Source organism: Medicago truncatula, chromosome 5, assembly GCF_003473485.1.
Source record: "Medicago truncatula cultivar Jemalong A17 chromosome 5, MtrunA17r5.0-ANR, whole genome shotgun sequence".
Taxonomy (NCBI): Eukaryota; Viridiplantae; Streptophyta; class Magnoliopsida; order Fabales; family Fabaceae; genus Medicago; species Medicago truncatula.
In genome coordinates, this window is record NC_053046.1 from 14909017 (window position 1) to 14932246 (window position 23230).

At 33.2% G+C, this 23230-nt stretch overlaps 2 protein-coding genes across 2 annotated transcripts; one reads left to right on the forward strand and one right to left on the reverse strand.

The window, feature by feature from the left end:
* Positions 1 to 11045: 11045 nt before the first annotated feature.
* On the forward strand, positions 11046 to 14743 carry LOC11408038 (uncharacterized). Its single transcript, XM_003613207.4, has 6 exons — positions 11046 to 11449; positions 11542 to 11580; positions 11666 to 11743; positions 11818 to 11877; positions 12847 to 12907; positions 14474 to 14743. The coding sequence occupies exons 1-6, from the start codon at positions 11105 to 11107 to the stop codon at positions 14530 to 14532; spliced, it is 642 nt and encodes a 213-aa protein (XP_003613255.1). The 5' UTR covers positions 11046 to 11104; the 3' UTR covers positions 14533 to 14743.
* A 756-nt stretch (positions 14744 to 15499) lies between these two features.
* On the reverse strand, positions 15500 to 21248 carry LOC11411991 (mitochondrial Rho GTPase 1). The gene is made up of 14 exons (XM_003613208.4): positions 21011 to 21248; positions 20685 to 20817; positions 20446 to 20595; positions 20183 to 20359; positions 19754 to 20002; positions 19561 to 19629; positions 19408 to 19463; positions 19115 to 19196; positions 18664 to 18875; positions 18505 to 18577; positions 17944 to 18056; positions 17062 to 17209; positions 16640 to 16826; positions 15500 to 15921 (listed from the first exon to the last, which is right to left on the reverse strand). The coding sequence occupies exons 1-14, from the start codon at positions 21154 to 21156 to the stop codon at positions 15851 to 15853; spliced, it is 1866 nt and encodes a 621-aa protein (XP_003613256.1). The 5' UTR covers positions 21157 to 21248; the 3' UTR covers positions 15500 to 15850.
* Positions 21249 to 23230: the final 1982 nt, after the last annotated feature.

Consider the following 23230-nt stretch of genomic DNA (forward strand, 5'->3'; position numbering starts at 1 on the left):
GTGAATTTCCTGAAGTTTTTCCAGATGAGATTTCTGATGTGCCTCCTGAGAGAGAAGTTGAGTTTTCTATTGATCTTGTCCCTGGAACGAAGCCGGTCTCGATGGCACCTTATCGTATGTCTGCTTCTGAGTTATCTGAGTTGAAGAAACAGTTGGAAGACTTGCTTGAGAAGAAGTTTGTTAGACCAAGTGTTTCACCTTGGGGAGCGCCGGTTTTGTTAGTAAAGAAGAAAGATGGTAGTATGCGGTTATGTATTGATTATCGGCAGTTGAACAAGGTAACTATCAAGAATAGGTATCCACTTCCGAGAATTGATGATTTGATGGATCAGTTAGTGGGTGCACGTGTTTTTAGCAAGATTGATTTGAGGTCAGGTTATCACCAGATTAAAGTAAAGGATGAAGATATGCAGAAGACAGCTTTCAGAACGCGTTATGGTCACTATGAATATAAAGTTATGCCTTTTGGTGTTACCAATGCACCTGGAGTGTTTATGGAGTATATGAATCGCATCTTCCATGCATTTTTGGATCGGTTTGTGGTTGTGTTTATCGACGATATTTTGATTTACTCCAAGACTGAAGAGGAACATGCTGAGCATCTGAAGATTGTTTTGCAAGTGTTGAAAGAGAAGAAGCTTTATGCTAAATTGTCTAAGTGTGAATTCTGGTTGAAAGAAGTGAGTTTTCTAGGCCATGTTATTTCTGGTGATGGTATTGCAGTGGATCCGTCTAAAGTTGAAGCGGTATCACAGTGGGAGACTCCTAAGTCCGTTACAGAGATTAGAAGTTTCTTGGGTTTAGCTGGTTACTATAGAAGGTTTATTGAAGGATTTTCTAAGTTAGCTCTTCCGCTAACGCAGTTGACTTGTAAAGGTAAAACTTTTGTGTGGGACGTCCATTGTGAGAAAAGTTTCGGTGAATTGAAGAAACGTTTGACGACTGCTCCAGTGTTAATTTTGCCGAAGTCAGATGAACCTTTTGTGGTGTATTGTGATGCGTCCAAGTTGGGTTTAGGAGGTGTACTTATGCAAGAAGGTAAAGTGGTAGCTTATGCTTCAAGACAGTTGAGAATTCATGAGAAGAATTATCCTACGCATGATCTCGAGTTGGCGGCCGTAGTCTTCGTATTGAAGATATGGAGACATTACTTGTATGGTTCGAGATTTGAGGTGTTTAGTGATCACAAGAGTTTGAAGTATTTGTTTGATCAGAAAGAATTGAATATGAGACAGCGAAGATGGCTTGAATTGTTGAAAGATTATGACTTTGGTTTGAATTATCATCCAGGTAAAGCTAATGTTGTTGCAGATGCCTTGAGTAGGAAGACATTGCATATGTCCGCTATGATGGTCAGAGAGTTCGAATTGCTTGAACAGTTTAGAGATATGAGTTTGGTTTGCGAATGGTCACCTCAGAGTGTGAAACTGGGTATGCTGAAGATTCATAGTGAATTCCTGAAAAGTATCAAGGAAGCGCAGAAAGTTGATGTCAAGTTTGTGGACTTGTTGGTTGCTAGAGATCAGACTGAAGACAGTGATTTTAAAATCGACAATCAAAGTGTGTTGAGATTCCGAGGAAGAATTTGTATCCCAGACAATGAAGAGATTAAGAAGATGATTCTTGAAGAGAGTCATAGAAGTAGCTTGAGTATTCATCCGGGAGCTACGAAGATGTATCATGATTTAAAGAAGATTTTCTGGTGGTCTGGTTTGAAACGAGATGTGGCACAGTTTGTGTATTCCTGTTTAGTTTGTCAGAAGTCTAAAGTTGAGCATCAGAAACCTGCTGGAATGATGGTACCTTTAGACGTGCCAGAATGGAAATGGGATAGTATATCCATGGATTTTGTGACGAGTTTGCCAAATACTCCTAGAGGGAACGATGCAATTTGGGTTATTGTTGATAGATTGACGAAGTCGGCTCATTTTCTACCGATTAATATTAGTTTCCCCGTTGCCCAGTTGGCAGAGATTTATATCAAGGAGATTGTGAAGTTGCATGGTGTTCCTTCGAGCATTGTGTCAGATAGAGATCCAAGATTTACTTCTAGATTTTGGAAAAGTTTGCAAGAGGTTTTGGGTTCGAAGTTGAGGTTGAGTTCGGCGTATCATCCACAAACATATGGTCAGTCGGAGAGGACAATTCAGTCGCTAGAGGATTTGTTGAGAATTTGTGTTCTTGAGCAAGGAGGAATTTGGGATAGTCATCTTCCGTTGATCGAGTTCACATACAATAATAGTTATCATTCAAGTATTGGAATGGCACCTTTCGAGACTTTATATGGTCGGAGATGCAGAACTCCGTTGTGCTGGTTTGAGTCAGGTGAAAGAGTGGTCTTAGGACCAGAGATTGTTCAGCAAACTACTGAGAAAGTTCAGATGATCCAAGAGAAAATGAAAGCGTCGCAGAGTCGACAAAAGAGTTATCATGATAAGTGTAGAAAAGATCTTGAGTTCCAAGAAGGAGACCACGTGTTTTTGAGAGTCACTCCTATGACTGGTGTAGGACGTGCTTTGAAGTCAAAGAAGTTGACCCCGAAGTTCATTGGTCCGTATCAGATATTGGAAAGAGTTGGAACGGTGGCTTACCGAGTGGGTTTACCGCCGCATCTTTCGAATTTGCACAACGTTTTCCATGTGTCGCAACTTCGAAAGTATGTTCCGGATCCATCTCATGTAATCCAAAGTGACGATGTGCAAGTTAGAGACAACCTTACGGTAGAGACTTTACCGGTGAGGATTGATGATCGTAAAGTGAAGACGTTGAGAGGCAAGGAGATACCTCTCGTGAGAGTCGTTTGGACGGGAACGACTGGTGAAAGCTTGACGTGGGAGCTTGAGAGTAAGATGCTGGAGTCTTATCCAGAGTTGTTTGCTTGAGGTAAATTTTCGAGGACGAAAATCTTTTAAGTGGGGGAGAGTTGTAACGCCCACTTTCGTTTAATCGTTTATTTAATCGAGTTTAGGTGATTATATTATATTTATATAATATATGCATGATTTTGATATGTCTTGATGATTTATGATGATTTGATTGATGACGTGTTAAGTTATGAGATTTGGAAGATTTGATAAGAATAGGAGAATTATTTTATTGTTAAATAAAATAAAGATTTGAAAATAATATAAAATATTTAGTTGAGGGCTGTTTTGATATTTTAGATAGTTTTGGGGGAGAAAGTGAGATAAGATAAGTTATTAGAAAGAGGTATAAATAGGGAAGACCTAATATCTTTAGAAAACTATTGTACGTGAAAACTTTTGGAAAAAGGGAGAAAAGCTTAGAGAGGAGCAAGAGACCAAGAGTGCTGCGATTTTCTTCAAACAAGGTAAGGGTGAGACTAATGATTCAATAGCATTGATCGTTGTAATTCTGATGATTAATTGACAAAGTTAGGATTGATTTAGAAAAGTTTTGGAATTAGGTCAAAACCCTAAAAATTGATGATCAAACGGTAAAACTTGTTTAGATTGATGTAGAAACCGTCCTTTAACCTTAGAACATGTTTAGGATGGATTATGGAACCAAGATTAGGCTTTGAACCATGTTGTGTGATGGATTTTTGAGAAAAACCCTAGTCTGCCTGTGCTTCTGTTCATCGCTCGCCACGGCGAGGGATGATCCTCGCTTCGCGATTGATGAACTTCATCGCTCGCCACGCGAGCCCCTTCCCTTCGCCTCGCGAGTTGTTTGGTGCAACTCGCCATGGCGAGCAACCCTTCCTCGCCTCGCGAGCTTAGGCAGAGTGCATGTCATATTTTGTGTTTCGACATTTTCAGTTGGACCTTGGATGCCATAGAGTGCCTGAACATACCTAGTATTGATTAGGAATGAATGTAGGATCAGAGGGAACCCAGAACAACATTAGTTTGGGAGATGAGTGGTACTCGCCATGGCGAGTAAGAACTCTCGCCTCGCGAGTACAACCAGAATGAACTTGCTTGAGTATTTGTGCGATCTGTGTCGCACGTGTTGATCAAGAGTGAACCCCTAGTTGGTATTAAGACCTAATGATGACGTTTAATGCAGTCTGTAGAGTTGTTTAAGTTATGTTGATATTAAATGGACATGAACTAATGTATTGTATATTCATGCAAGATATGGAAACTTGATAATGATGCAATTTATGTGCTATTGATATAATGATATCATTTTGTTTATGTGACCTGTTTATGCTGCTTCCGTTATTTAACTAAGTGCATAAGTTTATGATGAAGTTAGCTCCAAATTATTGGATGCATGTTGATATGTTGATTACGATGTTTTTGTTCATAAGTGTCCATGCATAGCATCTCATTGAGCTTAGTCCTCACCACGAATAATAGGAGCTTTGTCCTCCGCACGTTTTATAGGAGCTTCGTCCTCCGCACGATTAAAGTATATTAATACTTATGATGACGATTGGTACCACATGCATATAGGGAGTCTAAGAGCATTGTCACATTGTCATGATTAAGATGCCTTGTTGATGATGATTGAATACGTGATTACGTGATAAGTGTTTATCAATTATGTGATTTTGTTCATGATAATTGGATATATGATTATGTTATAACTGTTTAGCAAATATGCAATGTTAATTAAGGAATGATTATGATGTTAATTTATGATTCACAATTACATTGATTAATGTTATTTGATTATGAAATCTCACCCCTTCTGCTTGAAAATGTTGCCCTTCGTATGGGTAACTTGCAGGTGATCGTGCTTAGTGTGCAGTTTGCTTTCGTGAGTTGGCCTTGCCTTCACTGTGTCGTCTAGGTCGCTCTGATACGTAACGGGATGGGGTTATATGCTATAACATGCTTCATTTTTTTACGTGAACTGCTATGACAATTTCTGTTTTGATTAACTCTTTTGAGATACTTTATTGGGGCCTGCGTGCCAAACTGATTTATGGTTTATGAACTAATATTCCGCTGCTATGTTAAGATATTATGTGGAAGTTAAATTATTATTTAACTGTTTTTGGATTACGTTTTTATGTGATATCCCGTTTATGGTTTTTACTCTGATAAACGTTTAAGAAATTTGTATATTGGGAAAACGGGGTGTGCCAGAGTATGTGGGTAATTCTAATTGAATTTAAATCAAAATAAAACAATAAAAAAACAATCAACATCAACATCAGTAAAAAACAAAAGTGATCACAAGTACATTTTGTGATTTGTATCTATCTATAAAAAACAAAAGTGGTCACGAGTAAATTTTTATGTTAAATCAATTATTGCTCACAATAAAATATTTAATTAATTATCAATTTTTGCCTAAAAAAAACTAATTATCTTATTTATTTTTTGACATGTAATTATCTATTATTTATCCCCAATTTTTTTTATCTATTATTTATATATATCAAAATCAAAATTAACAATATAAGTACATTGTACCTAAAAAATTATCAACACACAGTTTTATTTTTGTGAAGGAAAATTATCATACACAGTTATTGACTTATTTCCCTTAAAAATATTAAGGACGATTAACAACTATTATTATATCTCTACTAAACTGGCCGACAATTATTACTACACCACCATTATCCTCCACTGTTTACCCAATTTTTTTCCCTTTCGTTCATTTTTTTTTTAGAGATTGTTAATGTGATTTCTCTGCCTCACGTGAAACCATTAGCATGTGTGTATTTTCTTCACTTAAAAAATAACATGTATGTACATTGTACTAATGTGCAGATGGCAGACCAAAGCTAGTGGCAGGATCTGCTGAAGGATATTCTGGACATGTTGATGAAAAATTAAGAGAGGCTAGGATGAACCACCCAAAGGGGATTACTGTTGATGACCGAGGAAATATCTATGTTGCAGATATTATTAATATGGCAATCAGGAAAATTAGCTTAGGAAATAACATGACTTATTTGAGCTTGCTATTCAATTGAGACAAGCACTTGTGAGACAATTTTTTGAGAACTTAAGGAAACAACTTACGACATGTTCGTAAGTTGTTTTCGATTTATTTCCATAAGCTCTCTTGGATAGCTTATGAAAACCACTTATAGCTTATATGAAGAGAGTTTGATTTTATTTTATCTTTTGTTATTTGATGTGATTTATGTTGGAAGTAGTTATTCCCTACTTGTCATTGACAGGGGAAAGCAAGCCATCAGGGAGATTCAGCTGCGCTTTGATGACTGTGCTTATCAATACGAAAGTAGATTTCCACTCGGGAAACTGAATAAATTCAAAGTCTGTCTATATAGTTTTTATTAGCTACAAATTAAGAATGTATGCCTTCAATTTGCAGGAATTGCAATGCTGGTTGGAGCCGGCTTCTTTGGTTATATGATGGCATTCCATGTTTCTTGCACTTAGCCTCCCTCAAAATACTTATTTTTATCAAAATAAACTCTTTTTTTCTTCTTTCAAGTTTCAATAGTCTGGCTTTAATATAATTCTTTCCTTTTTTTTGACATTGTCTGCTGCAATATCATATACAAACTTGAGTCAGAAAAAGCAAATCACGGTGATGGCTAGCATGAGGGTGCGGTCAAGTACTTCACCGGTGAGGTAGTAAAAAAAACCTTGATCACGTATGCGGTGTTGATGAGTCCAACTTAAACATAAGGAACACTAAAACTATGTTTGAATTGATGGAATATGATGGAGTGGAATGAAATGGTATGATATAGAGTCATGCTCTATTGTTTTGATTTGTTAAAAATGAATGAAATGGTATGGAACACAATGGAATCCATTCCATCCCATACCACCGTTTCCTTTTATTTTTCCTTCCCCTCAATTTAGGGTGTATTTAATGGAATGAAACATTTTAATTAAATAATTACTTTTATCTCTATTTTTATTTCATCGGTGAAATAATTCTTCATCCACTTTCTTTCTCGTTTCTTTTTCTATTTCTCACTTGTTGTATGGTTGTGATCTTCGTGTTGCTTCGTTTCTTGAAAAAAAGATGTAAAAGTTATAGATTATTTTAAAAGTCTTTGTTTAATGTGTACATGAAAACAATGAATTAAGTGCATCACGTCATTAAACAAACAATGAGAAAGCCTTCGTTTAATCTTTTATCTCTATGTTTTAAGAGAAATGATATTTGTACAACCTTTATGACAATCACTTTTTTTTCTATTTTTATTGGACAAAAACAATAGAGAGAGAAAGTAAAAGAGAGAGAATAAAAAAACAAATGAGTATGAGAGAGATGATTGTTTCAAAAATTGTCAAAAAGTGGTTGTCCAAATATCATTTCTCATGTTTTAAGTGGACCACGTCATTGAACAAACAATGAATTTTTGATAAGTTGATTTACATTTTGATGTGTTTTTATGCCTTTATTGAAATCTATTTTCACGTGTTATTGCCAAGTGGCCCTGAGCATGGCCCGAGGGGGCGGCAGTCCAGGGGATCATAACTTTAGAGGCACCAAAAAATATAATTTTACTACCTATATATGTATGTATGTATATATGTATGTATGTATACTCCTATAAAAAGAATGTAAAATGCTAGTTGCTAACAAAATGAGAGGGATGCTACAAAGTCAAAACTAATAAATGACATTACTAACTAAATAAAATATAAAATAAAATCAGTCAACTACATGTACCAAAAAATAATACGTCCATAAGTTTAGCAACTAAACTGATGAGTTAAAATCAAGTGAATAATCTAATTGAGACGCTAAAATTAAAATAATGATATGAAATGTTAAGAATAATAAAGAGTCAGATTTTTTACAATTACATATTAATAATCACAATATTTCAACCGGTTTATGAGTCTCTTTTCTTTCTAATTCTTATTCACTAACCTCTCCATCTTTTTTTTGTTTTTTTTTTTTTATATGAAGGGAAGAACATAAATTGGAAGAAACTGGAGAAGCCGCCGTACACAAAAATAAGGTTCTTTTCTTCTGAACTGAACTCAACATGTCGAAGTGAAACTAGTTCCCTAATAAAAAGGACGGATAGTCAAACTAGGAGTACTTCTCTCAATTCCACCCGTTAGATCTCACCCCGCTTTCCTAAGCAACTTACTAACCGATTGATCATTCCCATTGATTATTAAATAATTAACAAACAAATATACACACATTTTTTTTTAACAAGCCAAAATGAAATTTTATTACCAAAAACAATAGCAATCTCTTAGCACAAGGTGTGCTTAAAAGACTACTACCAATATACAAAGAAACAAAACAAGAGGATAAACTATCCAATGGTTAGACAATGCCCAGAACTTGACCACCACATATGAGTTCCAAAAACAAAAGTAGCATTTTTAGCTATTTTTTTTTTTTTTGGCTTAACTATTATTTTATTGAAGAAAAAAAAAACTATATTCTTTTATGAGATTAATTTTTACGGTCAAATAAGATATTTGAGTTAATGAAGTAAATGATCTATTAAAATTTTTAATTTAAATCCTTATGAAATAAAATCATTTTCAGTCAACAATATTGGTCCTAAAAATGCTAAATAAAAATGTCACATGAATTAAAACATGTGATTTTATTTTATATGGACTAAAAATAGTATTTGAAATATTTAGAAGTATTGTTTGCTTAATTAATCCAAAATATTTTAAGAACTCTTAATATAAAAAATATATTTTTATTGGTCGTTCTTTTTAACGAGTGCATAACATGTGTTTACTACTTCCTTCCTGCATCCAAAATTATAAGGGAGACAATCATAAAAAACAATTGGAAAAAAAAAAATATTATCAGGGAAAAAATAATTTTACACTTGTTAAGAAAATCAAAATATCATAATTTAAAGTATAATTTTTTGTGTTCTTTATAGAATAAATTTCATGAGAAGATGTAATAACAATTTTGATTTATTATTGGGTATAGAAAATTTGATAAGGATAACAAATTGAATGCAATTTGTATTTAATTTTATAAGAATACAATTTATTTATTTTTTGAAAAGATGATTGTCTTGAAACGTCAAAAAATTGCGTAAAAGATGGTCCTTTTGTTTATCATTTTGGATAAAAAAAATGTATTTTCTTTTTATAATTTGGGGCGAAGAGAGTATTTTGTAGCATTTTTAGATAAACCACTTCAAGTAGTTTATATCTTAAAGTTTATAGTTAATCATTTTTTTTTTATCTTTGTTATCTCAATTAAAAAAAATATTAATTATCCGCTATCAATTATTCCATCAACTCGAATTTGTAAGAGGGATGATATTTGGACAATTTGTTGCTCGACAACGTGTTCACAACGTATAAAAAACTTAAAAACCAATGAATAGTATATAGACTGTATATTCATACATTGTCAGTTGTCAAATTTAATGTCAATGAATCATATTTTAGCAGTATGATTGTGGCCATCAAAGACAAGCGGTTTGTATGTATCAGTATACTTGGCAATAATTGCAGAAAATTGTGTCAAATAACCCACTTGAGTTGGCCTAGTTGTACGTGATCTCCCTTGATGTCTCAGGCAGTAGCGTTGCCAGGACCCTAAAGCAGGGGGTTCAAACCTTTGAACTTTAATATATATATATATTATTGCTTAATTTACATTGAAACATACGAATTTTTGCAGCATACTCGGTCATATTCAAATAAGATGTTCCACCAGCACTTATCTCTTCTTGTCCCATCCATTAAACAAAAGTGAATATTTAAAAGATGAGGGAGAGCACAATGGACAAAATTTAGGATATGTGCCAAAAAAATAAGTATAATGGTATAGGTAAAGTTTGATAAAAAAATTTGTTCCATTTAAGGATCGAACTCAAATTCATTTGAATAATTCGTCCCTGTAGAGTTTAATAAGTCCAATTACTTGGTAATAACAATTATTATATATACATGCACTAAACATAAATATTCTAATGATTATCCTTTTTGATTAGTTATAGTAAACAATTATGAATTATCATGTGGTTTATATTTTATTTATTTTGATTTTTTTAAAACTAAAATAGAATAATATAACTAAAATTTAGTTTCTCCAACACAAGAAGTGAATTGAATTAAACTAAAATAGTAAGCAAAACTAATTTAGTCTCTTGAAAATTCAGCCTCTTGTAAGCAAAACTATAGATAAAAAGCAAAAGACAAAATTCAACATAAAATTAAAATGTAATTATTTAAGTAAACTAAGAAAAGTGAATGAAGAAAAGTAAAAAAGGTACAATAAAGGAAACTTATTTAAGAGCTAGTTAATGACCATTGGCTAATATCTTTTCATCCGAACACAAAACAAACAAACTAAGCTAAGAAAGAAGCAAGCAGAGTGCAATATGTTGGTCAGAAGGTGCAGAGACGAAAAGTCAGGGGATTCAGAGTGCAAAAATACAACAATTTCTGTGCAATTTTTAGAAGGCCAGGGGGTTCATGTGAATCCCCTCAGGTACAAGTGGCTCTGTCCCTGATCTCAGGTTCGATTTTCTCTAATGCCAATTTCGATGAGTTAATTTAGCTAGTTTCATTCGTGTCTGGCGCATGACGAATTAAACCGTTTAACGAAATTCTTTCTTCCAATTCACATATTTTGTTTAGGTCAAAAAGACTTCATCTTATATTTTTGAGGTTGTACCTTTCAACTTATTGTCAGATTCGCCCTTAAAAAAGAATTATTGCTTAATTTGACTAAGTGAAATTATTCCCTTTTCAAAAATAAATAAAAAAAACTATCCTCCTTCAAAACAAATAAAATACATGATCTTGTATGTCCGTTTGAACTGATTATGTGGTTTGATTGAGCTTAGGTTTATGTTCTCTCGTATTTTATATTCTCTTTCATTTTCATTTTCATTTTAATAGTATCTTATAGAGGACCCTCTACGCACAGTTGCTTTGAAAGAAAAAAAATGTTCCCCTACACTCGAACACTAACATGGTACTTACCAATGTTACCATTATTCAAAGAGAAGTGTTATTTGAACAATTATTTGGTTGACAACTTATGTGACAATAATAATTTACAAAAGAAAAGTAGATATTTGCACGAAAACCAAAACAATAGAGAGATAAAATAATAAATAATATGAGTATTAAAGAAAAAATTGTCTCAAAAATTGTCAAAAAAATGTTCAATTATCATTTCTCTTACCCAAATTAAAGGCTTCAATAACAAACCAAACACACTTAGCATACATATGGCCAACGCCGGACCCGACAGCGGCAACATGATATCTGGCTTAATCGCTCGCGCGGACGACGAGATATCACGCGTTATCGTTCGTATCGCCGATAGCATTGCACACAGATTCAGGAAGTCCAACGCCGACCCCAACCGCGACATACCTCACTCTCTTGCCCCCGCATCAGCCGACGCCGAGATACCTCCGTCTGTAAATCTCACCGATGAAGAGATAATAGATCGCTTTGTCATTCTCGCGTACGAACCGATGGTTCGTAGTACCGTCATATTTGGAGGTTGTTACGTTGCCTTCGAATGGATAAATAAAGGCTATTTGCTCGATTTGATTTCCATGATTCAGGTATTAGTGTTGCTTTCACAATATACTTTTTTATTTATTTTTTATTTATTTTTATCTTATTCTGATTATCTAAATGTTTGTTTTCGTCTTAGGAGATATGCGAAGCACTGCTAGCTACCATTGCTGCTCAGGTAATTAACAAAACAAACCTTCTTGTGGATCATTATTTTTTGTTAAGATAATGGTTCTGTTATGTTCTGATGTTAACATATTCAGCTGGAGCAAAAGAATCCTTCAGATAGGTGTCGTAGTTTGTCCAGATATAATTATTCAAGAACTTCACATTTCAGACAGGTGTCGTAGATCTAACTCATTCTCTGTTCATATGGATTGTAAGATAGTATTTATCTCTAAATTTTCACTTACAGGGTCTTAAATCCATCAAAAAAACCTACATTCAACAAACCGCTGTCACTGGCTTTAGACAGGTTAACTTCCGATTCTATCATATCAAATGCTTCCACTTTTCTTCGCTGATGTTCCATATAGTCAAATAAATAGATGCTGTAAACATGGATAGTTAGATGCCTCTTTCTTGAGACCATTGAAATCTTTTTGTATATTCTCCTTACCTCCTCCATTCATGGCAAATTCTTCTACATTTTGGAATTCTCTCTTGATGAATATGTATTTTCTTCTCGAATTCTTCCATTATTAAATCAACGCAATGTGCAGCACAAGATGTCGTTATTGTGCAACATGTTGTGGCCTGAACTTCTTTGCTTTAAATACTTGACTATAATATTATGATATGATGGTAGTTTGAATCCTAAGCCATGTTTTGCAACAAATTCAAGATAGCACGAAATTCTTCACTCATTGCCACATTGAAAGCTATGACATTGTTCTAGAAAAACCTTGCAATATTATTAAGTTTTTAACTTTTAATAATATCTGTGGGTGTTCAAGATGAATCCACATTTTTCCTAAATGCTTAGCCACTAATTAGGAACCTATGCTTAGCACTACTTTAAAGGCACAAATACTAGAGGGAGAGGCATGCATATTGCAAGAGAAGACAAGGATTGACATTAAAATTTAGAATATAATAGTTGTTGCTAATGTTACTACTGTCAATGCAAATAATTTTTTTACTGTCTCTGCAAAAAAATCTCAATAATTGCTTGGTCAAGGAGAGAATGGAAACCATACTCATTTATCAACAGCTTCCTCCACTGCAACACTTCTAGCGTAGCATGTTAGATTTAGTTGATTTTAACTATAGCTAAAATCAATAATATCCTTATCTAAGGCTCAAACTTTAGTAGAATTGTTGCTTCTTGTTTTGTTGGATCCGTTAATTATACCAATTCACATTCACTTTATGTCATTCAATAGACTGGTGTACCGAGTAACCCTTTGAATTTTGTTTTGTCCATTGGATCTGCCAACTGCAGGAAGTAGAGCAGCATCAGGAAGGCACATCTAGAGCTGTTGTTCCAAGCAGTAGATCTACTGGTATGTGTACATCATGTTTTTAATTGACCTTGTTTGTGGAGTTGAGGTGCAGAATTTGATCCCTTAAAGGAAGAAAATTTGCAAAAAGTGAAGTGTTTCAATTGCTTGTTTTTCGACTCCAGAAATGATAGAAAATGGCAATATAAACATGTACCCTTTTGGTGTTTATAGCTTAAAGGTCTATTGTACGTATGATTTTAATGCTTTGTTGTACTGGTAGTATGAGTCGTTTACTGTGCCATGTTTCTAACTGGAGTTGATTATCAATCTTGAACAAACTAATTAAACTGATGATGATGCTGTTGATGTTAATGTTGTTGTTGTTTGGTTCAGCCTTCACTTTACAATATGCATAAAGATGAAAATAAATAAGTTTTTTTGATGCTATGAATCTTTTGTATCCTGCTTGTTGTTACTATGTTGTAATTAGTTATTATCTATGTTGTGTTGTGTAAAGTAGAGAGTGGGTGTATAAATATAATAGAAATGAATACATGAAAAAAAAGTTTCAAAACTTAAGTATTTATATTGGGAAGTGAAGAGAAAATTTCTTCATATGTTGAGAGAAAATGGGAAACAACAACAAGACTGACAAGGAATATGGTTGACGCCTTTGACAATTCATGAGGTGTTGATTAGACAGTGGAATTAAATGCCATTTTGAAATAGATTTGGTTCAACAATTTAGTTCTCAAATTGGAAAAGTTAGAACAATCTCTCTGTGATATTGCTCATATGACATATAATGAAGAGCTACATACGGAATAATCTTTGGCACACTTGCTCTATTTCTACATGTAGTTAGTTGTTTATCTATAATGTTTTCTATGTAGTTGATGATCCCTAGAGTTTGTCTTTCTCCTTGCTCTTTTTGCTTATTTTACTTTTTTTAGGCCATTGTTGCTTATTTACTTATATTTCATCTTCTTTCCCATTAGCTGTATAATTTCTACTATTGCCATTTATTTGAGGGTGAGGTACATGATTCCCTCGGTCTTCACATTCTGTTCATGAAGCATAGACGTGTGTAAATCATATATCATATATAAAGGGAAAAAGGGAAAATTACATTACAAAGGCTTTATTTGCATTGACAACTAAATAGACAATCGCGCGTTTAGTTATTTATACCATAGTTGATTCTCTTCTATGTGCATGGTTTGCAGAGTTGATCTCTTTTGCCTTTTCGAAATGTAATTATATTCTTGCACTCGGTAGAAACCATTGCTCTATATTTTTATTATTTGTTGGGTACCTGAAACTAGTGCTGGATTGTGATGCTTTTTCTGGTTTCAAATTTCAAGCTAGAATGATTCCTTTCCTTTTTGAATTTTGCAAACCCCTTTAAGCTGGGAATTTTGAAATTATTTTAGTTCTCACATAAATGTCAATCATGAATTTTCGGTACCGAATCATTTTATCTATTAACGAGTGTTTGTCTTATTTTTTGTGTATGCTACTTAGATCTTGCTCCTTATAATTGTGTTAAATTAGTATGGAAAGTTGATTATTATTACAATCAAATTTTCAAATTCATTAGCTATTTGTTTTCCTCCTATGATGCAGGTAAAGAGAAACAGATTAAGAGATGCGAAGTATGTTCTAGAGTTGATAATGGAAAATGAAGGTTGTCATTTCTATAACCGTTGATTGTTTTTTTTTTTGTAACTACTACACTATTTGGTATTTAGCTTGAATGTCTATGTCTTATATGGTATTTTATGGTAGACTTGAATATCCAAAAGGTCCCTCTAAGTAGGGGGTCACTACGATTGTAGTCCTGTAAAAAGTTTTTCTTTCAATTACTCATTGCAATCAGTTATTACAATTTATCTATTTATATATTATATAAAATCATATACTACTGTTGTATAAGATTACTTTTGAGTCAAAATTTTGATACACTAGCAACGTAAAATATTTTGTTATCAACCAATCACACGTCACTTTATGTATGCCTTTTCAAGTACACAATAAAAGTCAAACAGTTTTAGTGATTCAACAACATTTAGGAATTGATTGATTGTGTAAAAATTACTTAGGGCAATGCATATGATTTGAATCTATTTTGAAAAATGATACTGGTACAACTTTTTTGTGATAATTTTTAAACAACTTTCTAATACTTGGATTATGTTCTTGTCTTCTCTATTGTTTTTATCAATAAAAAGAAGAAAAAAAGTTGATTTTACACATATCATTACTTCTCTATATTATGTCCGTGTTTTCCTCAAGAAAAAGAAAAACTACTATGTCTGTGTTCCATATATTTCTTGATAGATAGATTTCTCGATCCATCTGTGAATTCAAAATTGTGTTACTAGACTTGTGAATTTTTAATTATAAAGAATATATTTTTTTTTAAATTGTTTCTATGATGCTATGCAGTAAAAACAAAATAAAATTTATCTATCCAAAGGTTGAAGAAAACTTTGGTAATACTTGCAACTGGGAATCGATAAACAAAATTTTGAGGAGGTAAGGCAAATAGGTAAACGCTCACAAAACTTGAACAAGAAAAGTAAGGTAAAGAAAAAGAACACATGGACCTGTGTTCAAAAATTTAAGGAGAGTGCCAACGGCCAATGCCAGTACGATTAACAGCCATTTACGTGCGTTTTTTATGAAATTATGTATGTAATATTAAGCATTTTCCTTAATATTGATGATGCCCCTAAGATATATAATTCGAATCTGTAACTGTTTAACACGAGTCCTATTTATATACACGAATCTTGTAGCTGTTTAACACGAGTCCTATTTATATACACGAATCTTGTAGCTTAGCCATTCACATAAGTGTCTTCTAATATTTCTCAACATAACTCATGGACATCCAACACTAATATAATTCTTAACACCTTTAATGTTAAAGGCAATGTAGCTTAGCCAAGAGCAGGCTAGGCTGCATCCTGATCAAGGTATGGAATGATCGTGACCCATTCACAGAGCCTGTCTTTTAACCTGACGCATTCTTCCTTGCACAGACAGCCCAAACGCCACGGCGACTCCAACTGCAATACAATAATCATTAAACAAAGAAACCAAAGGCAAACTTATATTTTCTAGTAATTTAAATTAATTTTTTGCGGAACACCAAAGCAGAACTAGTCAAAAGTTGAATAAAAAATTCAAATGATCGGTGGCCGACTGAATATCCATAAAGATAGAAAGCCCAAACATGGTCAGCTCTCTTTCATGCCGTTGCCCCATCCTTTGACTCCGCTTTCTGGAGGAACCAGAAAGATGGCTCCCAATTAGGTCCTATATTGTAGGAACTTGGTAACGGCCATTTATTTATTCATTTGCTACATTTTCATTTTGTTGATAATCCATTGGCTAGCTATAATCTAAATTCAAACTCCAAGAACTATTTACCACAAGAAGAAATAAAAAGAAAGTGAAACAAAACTACATGGATGAACGATGGATTCATATCATATCTTTCAACAACACAAGAGAAGTAAAACAAGCTAAACGGAAACACTGATAGGGACCAGTTCAGTTGCTTAACACCTCAAGGTTATAAGTGACAAACCATTGGAAAATCAAAATGAGTATAAAACCAAAAGAGAGAACACGTGAACCACGACAAATCATATCACCGAAAAATTAAACAGGTTAATAGGCTCTTTTTATTTAGTTAGCATGATAGATTGAAAAACTTAATATATACAAAGTCAAAAGCAATTTAATGAAGAAACTAACAAGTAAACCTAAAAAATAATATACCTGAAACAAACATAAGAGATCGATCTATGAGTCTGTGGTACTGCTTGCATGTTTTTCTACCTTCAGTTTTTGGAATGTTTAAATGAGGGTGCTCTGCAGCCGTTACAATTTGGTGAAATATATTATTGGAATCCCCCAACTTCACACTGATCGGCATGGGAGCCTCTACTCCAATGTACTGACTAACCTACAAGCGACAAGAAAGAACATATGCCATGATTATATATGCCATGACTAACCTACTAACCTACATACTATATAATTAATCTTAATCAGAAACTTCGGATGAAATTGTAATTCCAAGATGTGTCACTCACCACGATAAATATCTATTTATCTAACCCATCCAGCAGTTATGTACAGCAATATGCATGTTCAATTATGTATATGATCATTCAAATGAATAAAATAATGAAAAATACCATAGTTGTCTCTTGTATAGCCATTGTAAATGAATCCTGATCATCATTAACTGCAACTGTAAGACAGGGCACCTGAAAGCCGGTGTCTTCTCCATGACCAGCAATTTTTGACAAGAGTTCAGATGATGTCTTCCATGAAGAATCAGACCTAAAATTAATATTTAGTCAGCTGAGCCTGAGCTCTATACAACCAACATTTTTGCAGGCACTTAGTATAAGTTGCCCACAATCCAGACCACATGAACATGAAATTACAGTTAACTAAGAAGCCCACAGATGAGTTAATTTGAACATATTGAATACCATGCAAACACATAGTGACTTATAAATCTTATTTTAAAGTTGTTTGAAGCTTATGTTTGTACTCCTTTCGATTTCAATTATAAAAAGAAAAATGGTTTAGTGCTCTAAAATATAAGTTGAATGATGCCATCCCTAATTAATATAGTTTTTACTTTGCAATAACCCTTTTGTTCTCGTGGAACATGTTCCTATGAAGGGTAGTGTAGGAACTACAATTACTTTTTTTTTATAACATTAAGTAAAATCAATCCTTAATTACTGTATAATTAGGTATTTTGATTTATAATAGAGACCACCAGGAGTAATTTACAATTGTTAGTTTGAAAAATCAACCCAAAATTTGCAGTCTTCAGCCTATAAGTTATTTTAGGAAGTTCATCCAAATGCACTACGGAGTTTTTCTAAATTCAAGTTTGTTATGAGCTAAAAATCTATGGAAACAAGTTATAATTTTTTAGTTTATATGCATCAAAGGCACCAGGTAATAATTTAATAGTGAAACCTATGCTTATAATAACATGAAAAAATGTAATCCATAATTTCTATCATATGCTGATATTATGTACTTCAATATGTCACCTGTCATGAACAAAAACTGCAATGTCACATGAGCCCAGAGACTCCTTGTTTGCTAGCAGCTTTGTAACTCCACCTTCAGAAATCTCTCTCAGCACAATATATTTTTTGTTTTCCTACAAACAAAATGGTAAACAATGAATTGGAAGATATAAGTATCAATATGTACAAAATGAATACATCAAATGAAGACTTTGGTGTGAGAAAAGTTGAAAGAACTGAAGGGTGAGTTTGGATAAAAAAAACTTATTTGCAGCTTATTACAGCACAAGTGCTTATGTATAAGCTTGCATAAGCTATTTTTGTAGCAAAAGGTGAAATAACGTTAAATTGTTTGTATTCTACAAGTTATTTTTATAACCTATATGTGAGAACTTATGAAAAGTTGAAAAAATCTTATGAAAATTGTCTTCAATATTTTCATAAGTTCTCCCAAACAGTCTCACAAAGCTTATGTCAGTAGATAAGCTCAAATAAGCCAAATAGCCAATTCAAATAGGCCCGAAATGTCTTTCTTTGACACAGTAAGAAGCTATTGTCAAATGTCAATCGAGTATCAATTACCGTAGAAATATCAACAACATTGGCAGCAAAACGATCTTCATTTGTAGCTGGATTGTAAGCTTCAGAATATGGCCTGCATAATTAATTTGAACAACAACAAGATGATGGTCAATAATTTAATTTGTGTTACCAGGAGCGTCAAGGTAACAACTAAAATACCTTCCAATGCAACAATTCAATAATGCAGATTTTCCAGCTTTCATAGGCCCAAAAATGAAGCACTGCAATACATTTCTTTCTGAATGTTGTTTTCTGCGATCCATGTGTCGCCTCCTAGTCACACGGATAGCAGATGATGGATCACCAGGATAACCAATGTACATCAGATTCTCCACACTAAAGGTCGGGTTTAGAAGTGTCATGAGTGCCCACTGTTTGGAAAACATATAATATAAAAATCAGCGGTGATGCAAATAAAATACTATATGCAGGGAAAAGATACACAGACCAGACGTACAGTCATACATCATGTAAAACTGAGGCAACCATGATTCTCAAAATACTTTTCAAATATAGTGATAAATATTCCCACCATTTTTCTATAAACATTGTTCAACAAAATATAAGGAAGAGGGCCTAGAGACAAAGATAAATGACTTGTGCACTGCACCTCTGACAAAAATGCATCAAGTGACAATCCTCCAGATGCATTCCTTTCTACAGCATCCTTGTATGGATTTTCAATCCAGGGACTGCAATTAAAAATTTTAAAAATATCAAAAAGCATTGCCAAGAGTCCTAATTGACATTCAGACTCGGGAAAGGCATGCCTATAAAAGATGCCATAGCTGGGACTTTGTTAAAACAGTGAAGAAGCAAAGTCAGCAGTATAAACCACATCCTTAAAAATTGAATGTACATTTGAAAAATTCCACAACATAAGAAAGATTACAATCAACCTACCTTTTTGGGGCACTAGAAAACAGTTCTTCAAGTTCATGGGGTTGCAGCACCTTATCCTGGAGGAAGGAAAAGATATAAATGATTTGAAAATTGTATAACGATAAAGTAACTTAAAATAATGCCCAAAAATGATTGGGCAGAAACATGACTTACAGAATCGCCATCAAATTCATCAAAGATTGTCTCCAAGAAATCAACTGCTTCATTTGTCAATTCAACACTCTGCATACATTAAACCAATGAGAATAGAATAAGTTCCATATATTGTCAACAAATTGAAATACAAACAGGTATAACATATAGAGAACATAATACAAGATGCCACAATTTATCTCAAAAGAAACACCTGATCAGGTGCAAGCTTCAAAGGCGGAAATAAATCAGCAGCAAGCTTGACATCATAATTATATCCAAACTTTTTTAGCACAGTCCATGTTGCCTCAAGAGGCCCTTTTTCTATGAAAAGGGCATGAAGAAATAGAAATCCTGTTGAAGTAAGTCCTCGTTCATTCACGCCTTCTGACAAATTCTTTTTCACAACCTCCTTTACATCCAAAATTTCATGTGGCTTCAGAGGAGCATTGAAACATCTAACCTGTAGATAGTTTAGTTAGATTTTGCACAAATTTGATACGCAGGTTAACTTACCACAACATAAGCTACCATTACGTGATGTGAACAAGTCTATATTCAAGCTAGAAGGTGTGAGACTATTATACTCGAATAATAAACAAGCCACAATTTGAAGTTTAATATGAGAAGGAGAAATTAAGACCTGAAAAGCATTTAGTTCAGCATTACTAAGAGCCCCATCTTTGTCATGATCACAAAGGGTAAAAATCCGCTTCAAAGCCCGCACACAACGAGGCGTTAGAGTTTGTGACTCCTGATCATGTAAAGGAGCCATGGGATAGAGAGCAGCCTTTTGTGCAAAGAAGAAAACTTCCCGGACCTTCAACAAGGAAACTTAATTAGAATTGTGTCACCCTTAAAAAGAGAAAAGAGGAATTTGATTGAAATAATATGAGTAATAGATACCTCGAATGTCTTATACGATGAACACTCAACACATGCTTGAATTTCGCAAAACTGCTGCATTAGTGGTGACATCACCTGTTCTAGGCTCACCTGCTGATTTTCATCTAGCAGATCAAGCTTACAACCAGCCACTATAACCGGAGCTTTGACCTGTTCATGATGTACAAATATCTATCTATGTCAAACATACATTTCCTAGGAATGCAATCAAAAAAACGAAGAACAAGAGAGACGAGAACCTCTAATTTTCGAAGACGAGGGAGCCAAAACGTGGTTAGATTTTCAAGTGTCTCGGAGCGATCACATGCATAAGTAAGGACAACTGAGTCAGCCCGCTGTAATTCTTCAGCAACTTTATCAGTGTCCTCGGTACTACAAACAAAACAAGCACAAGCACATGCACATGCATACGTGAAGGTATTCAATCAGATTTCCAGCAAAAAAAAAAACATATGCATTAATTCGCAGCATTTATTTCTATAATTGGGAAAGTAAGAAACATTTGATTAAATGTGTGTCCATTATTGGAATTTGAGGAAGATAAGAACGAAGGAATGAACGTTACCGTGAAGAAGTGTCAATGATTTTGATCGGGACACCATCACAATGTAGAAATCGAGGCGCGCCGTGAACGAGGCTGGTTTTACCGGTTCCACTGTCTCCGGCGACAACCACATGAACTACGTCACCACCGCGTCTCACTCCCACCATTGAAGAAGAAACCCTCCCTCTGTGTGTGTGATTGTTTTGTTTGGCGAATCCAAGGAATTGGGGGAAAAAAACCCCGCTAACTCTAAAGTACAGTGTGTCAAGCACTAATTTAATTGTTAGTCTTTTTTGTGATATTTTTTTCAATTTTGGCATATTACTTTTCATAAATGTGATAGAATAGAATATAATACATTATTTGCTAAAAAAAAAGAATAGAATTATTTTATACACCCTCTTGTCACTATTATTTTATACACCTCATTTGTAGATTAGAGAATGCTATTCAATACAAAATATTAAGTAAATTAACATTTTGATTTTTTGAAGAAAAACGTTAAGATGACTATATGTTAAAAAAATTATACATAATAAGTTTGTTTTATAAGTTGTATATTCAAATCCAGTGGTTAAGATTTTATGATGTTCTAATCATACCTATAAAATTTAGTGGTTGAGGTTTTATAAGTTGTAGTAATGTTATGAATTTTTAAACAATTTATAATTAATTCACGCATTATTTAAAATTTCATAATTTAGTGGTTGAGGTTTTTACGATGTTTTAATCATACCTATAAAATTAGGTAACAAAATTTGACTCGTGATTCTATGCTTATTTAGTAAAAATTACAATTTTGTATGTTTTGATTGACAAATTAAAATAAATTGAGGTGTAATCTGAATGCTACGAAACTTAACAGATTCTCTTTATGTATTTCTATAGATATATGCCTTCAAAAAACCATCTCAAAATTTGATTTCCAGATCAAGAAGTCTGTTTTTTTTTTTATATAGTTTTTTGTATCTTAAAAATTCATAATTAATTTATCCCTTGTCAAAAAATTATAATTTTGTGTTGAAAGTCTTATTTTAATGTCCTAAATCTGTCTACAAAAAACCATGAAAAAATTCAACAAGTAGATCACTTTTTTGGATTTTTATTTCAACTGAGAAAAATAGGATGCCAAAAATAGAAAGAATCACAAGTTATAAAGTTGGAATCTACGAGTTTTGTTTTACACGATCATTTTTCAAATTTTGTGTATATAACATCATCAATTTAAACAATTAACCCTTAAAATCCTTCAAAAAAAAAACCTTAAAAGAATAGTGTGTGTGTGAGAGAGAGAGAGTAACTCATAAAATACTCTTACGAGGTATTGATGTATTTATCTGTATCATAAATATAAAGTAAAAGATGTTTGATTGGATGTGGAGAAAATGATATTAATTAGATGGTGAAATTGAAAAGAAAGAAAAAATCTTGTATCGAAAATTGAAAATGTCAGTTATTTATAACAAGTTTTATTTACAAAAGGTTGATTATTTTGGGACGGAAGGAATAACATGTACAATAAGAGCATATGCTAACTAAGCAACTTTATATCATACTCTATTTCAAAAGTTGTGTATTCAATTTTTTTTTTTTTTACAAAAGTATTCAAATTGTTAAAATTATTAAAATTGCTCTTTTCAATACAAATTTTATACTTATAAGTTTCTTATAATGCGACCTTTTGGCACAAGTTGGCAGGACTATTTTTAAAATTTCAAGTTCCTAGAAATTTGGGACTTCAAATTTGCGAAATACTAAATCACTCTCTTAAATTGTTTAACATCAATCAAAGTGCTACATCATCAAATAACTCGATTAAAGGTGTTGATATCTCACATTAAGTGACATTCTAGTTTGTTTATGATGATGCTACATATATCATACATAATATATTGAAAACCAAAAATCCAACGGTTATATTTTATTTCTTCTCTATTTATCTTCACTTAGTTTTCAGATTTGAAATTCTACAAATTCAAAAATTACACCATCCAAATCTCTTTCCTTTTTGTTTGGAGAGATAGAAAATATGGAACAAGGACGGGAAGAACATGCCCTTTGGATATGTATACTATTGTTTTTTTATTATGTACCATCACGTGTTTAAAAGTGCAGGATGTGGGATTGTGATGTTCAGTGAGTAAATCACTAATTATTTTTGGGTATGTCTAACATTAGTCAAAATTTTAATCCATCAAATAAATCGATTAAAATGGTTGATTTGTCACATTAAGTGACATT

What these genes read in the sequence shown, in the direction of transcription:
- LOC11408038 (XM_003613207.4), top strand. Translation starts at nt 11,105, where the DNA reads ATGGCCAACGCCGGACCCGACAGCGGCAACATGATATCTGGCTTAATC. An exon ending in GAACTTCACATTTCAGACAG is followed by an intron (nt 11,744 to 11,817) that starts GTGTCGTAGATC and finishes TTTCACTTACAG; the next exon opens with GGTCTTAAATCCATCAAAAA. An exon ending in CTGTCACTGGCTTTAGACAG is followed by an intron (nt 11,878 to 12,846) that starts GTTAACTTCCGA and finishes TGCCAACTGCAG; the next exon opens with GAAGTAGAGCAGCATCAGGA.
- LOC11411991 (XM_003613208.4), bottom strand. Translation starts at nt 21,156, where the DNA reads ATGGTGGGAGTGAGACGCGGTGGTGACGTAGTTCATGTGGTTGTCGCC. An exon ending in TTTTCTAGTGCCCCAAAAAG is followed by an intron (nt 19,197 to 19,407) that starts GTAGGTTGATTG and finishes TTTTAATTGCAG; the next exon opens with TCCCTGGATTGAAAATCCAT. An exon ending in ATGTTGTTGATATTTCTACG is followed by an intron (nt 18,057 to 18,504) that starts GTAATTGATACT and finishes TTTTGTTTGTAG; the next exon opens with GAAAACAAAAAATATATTGT.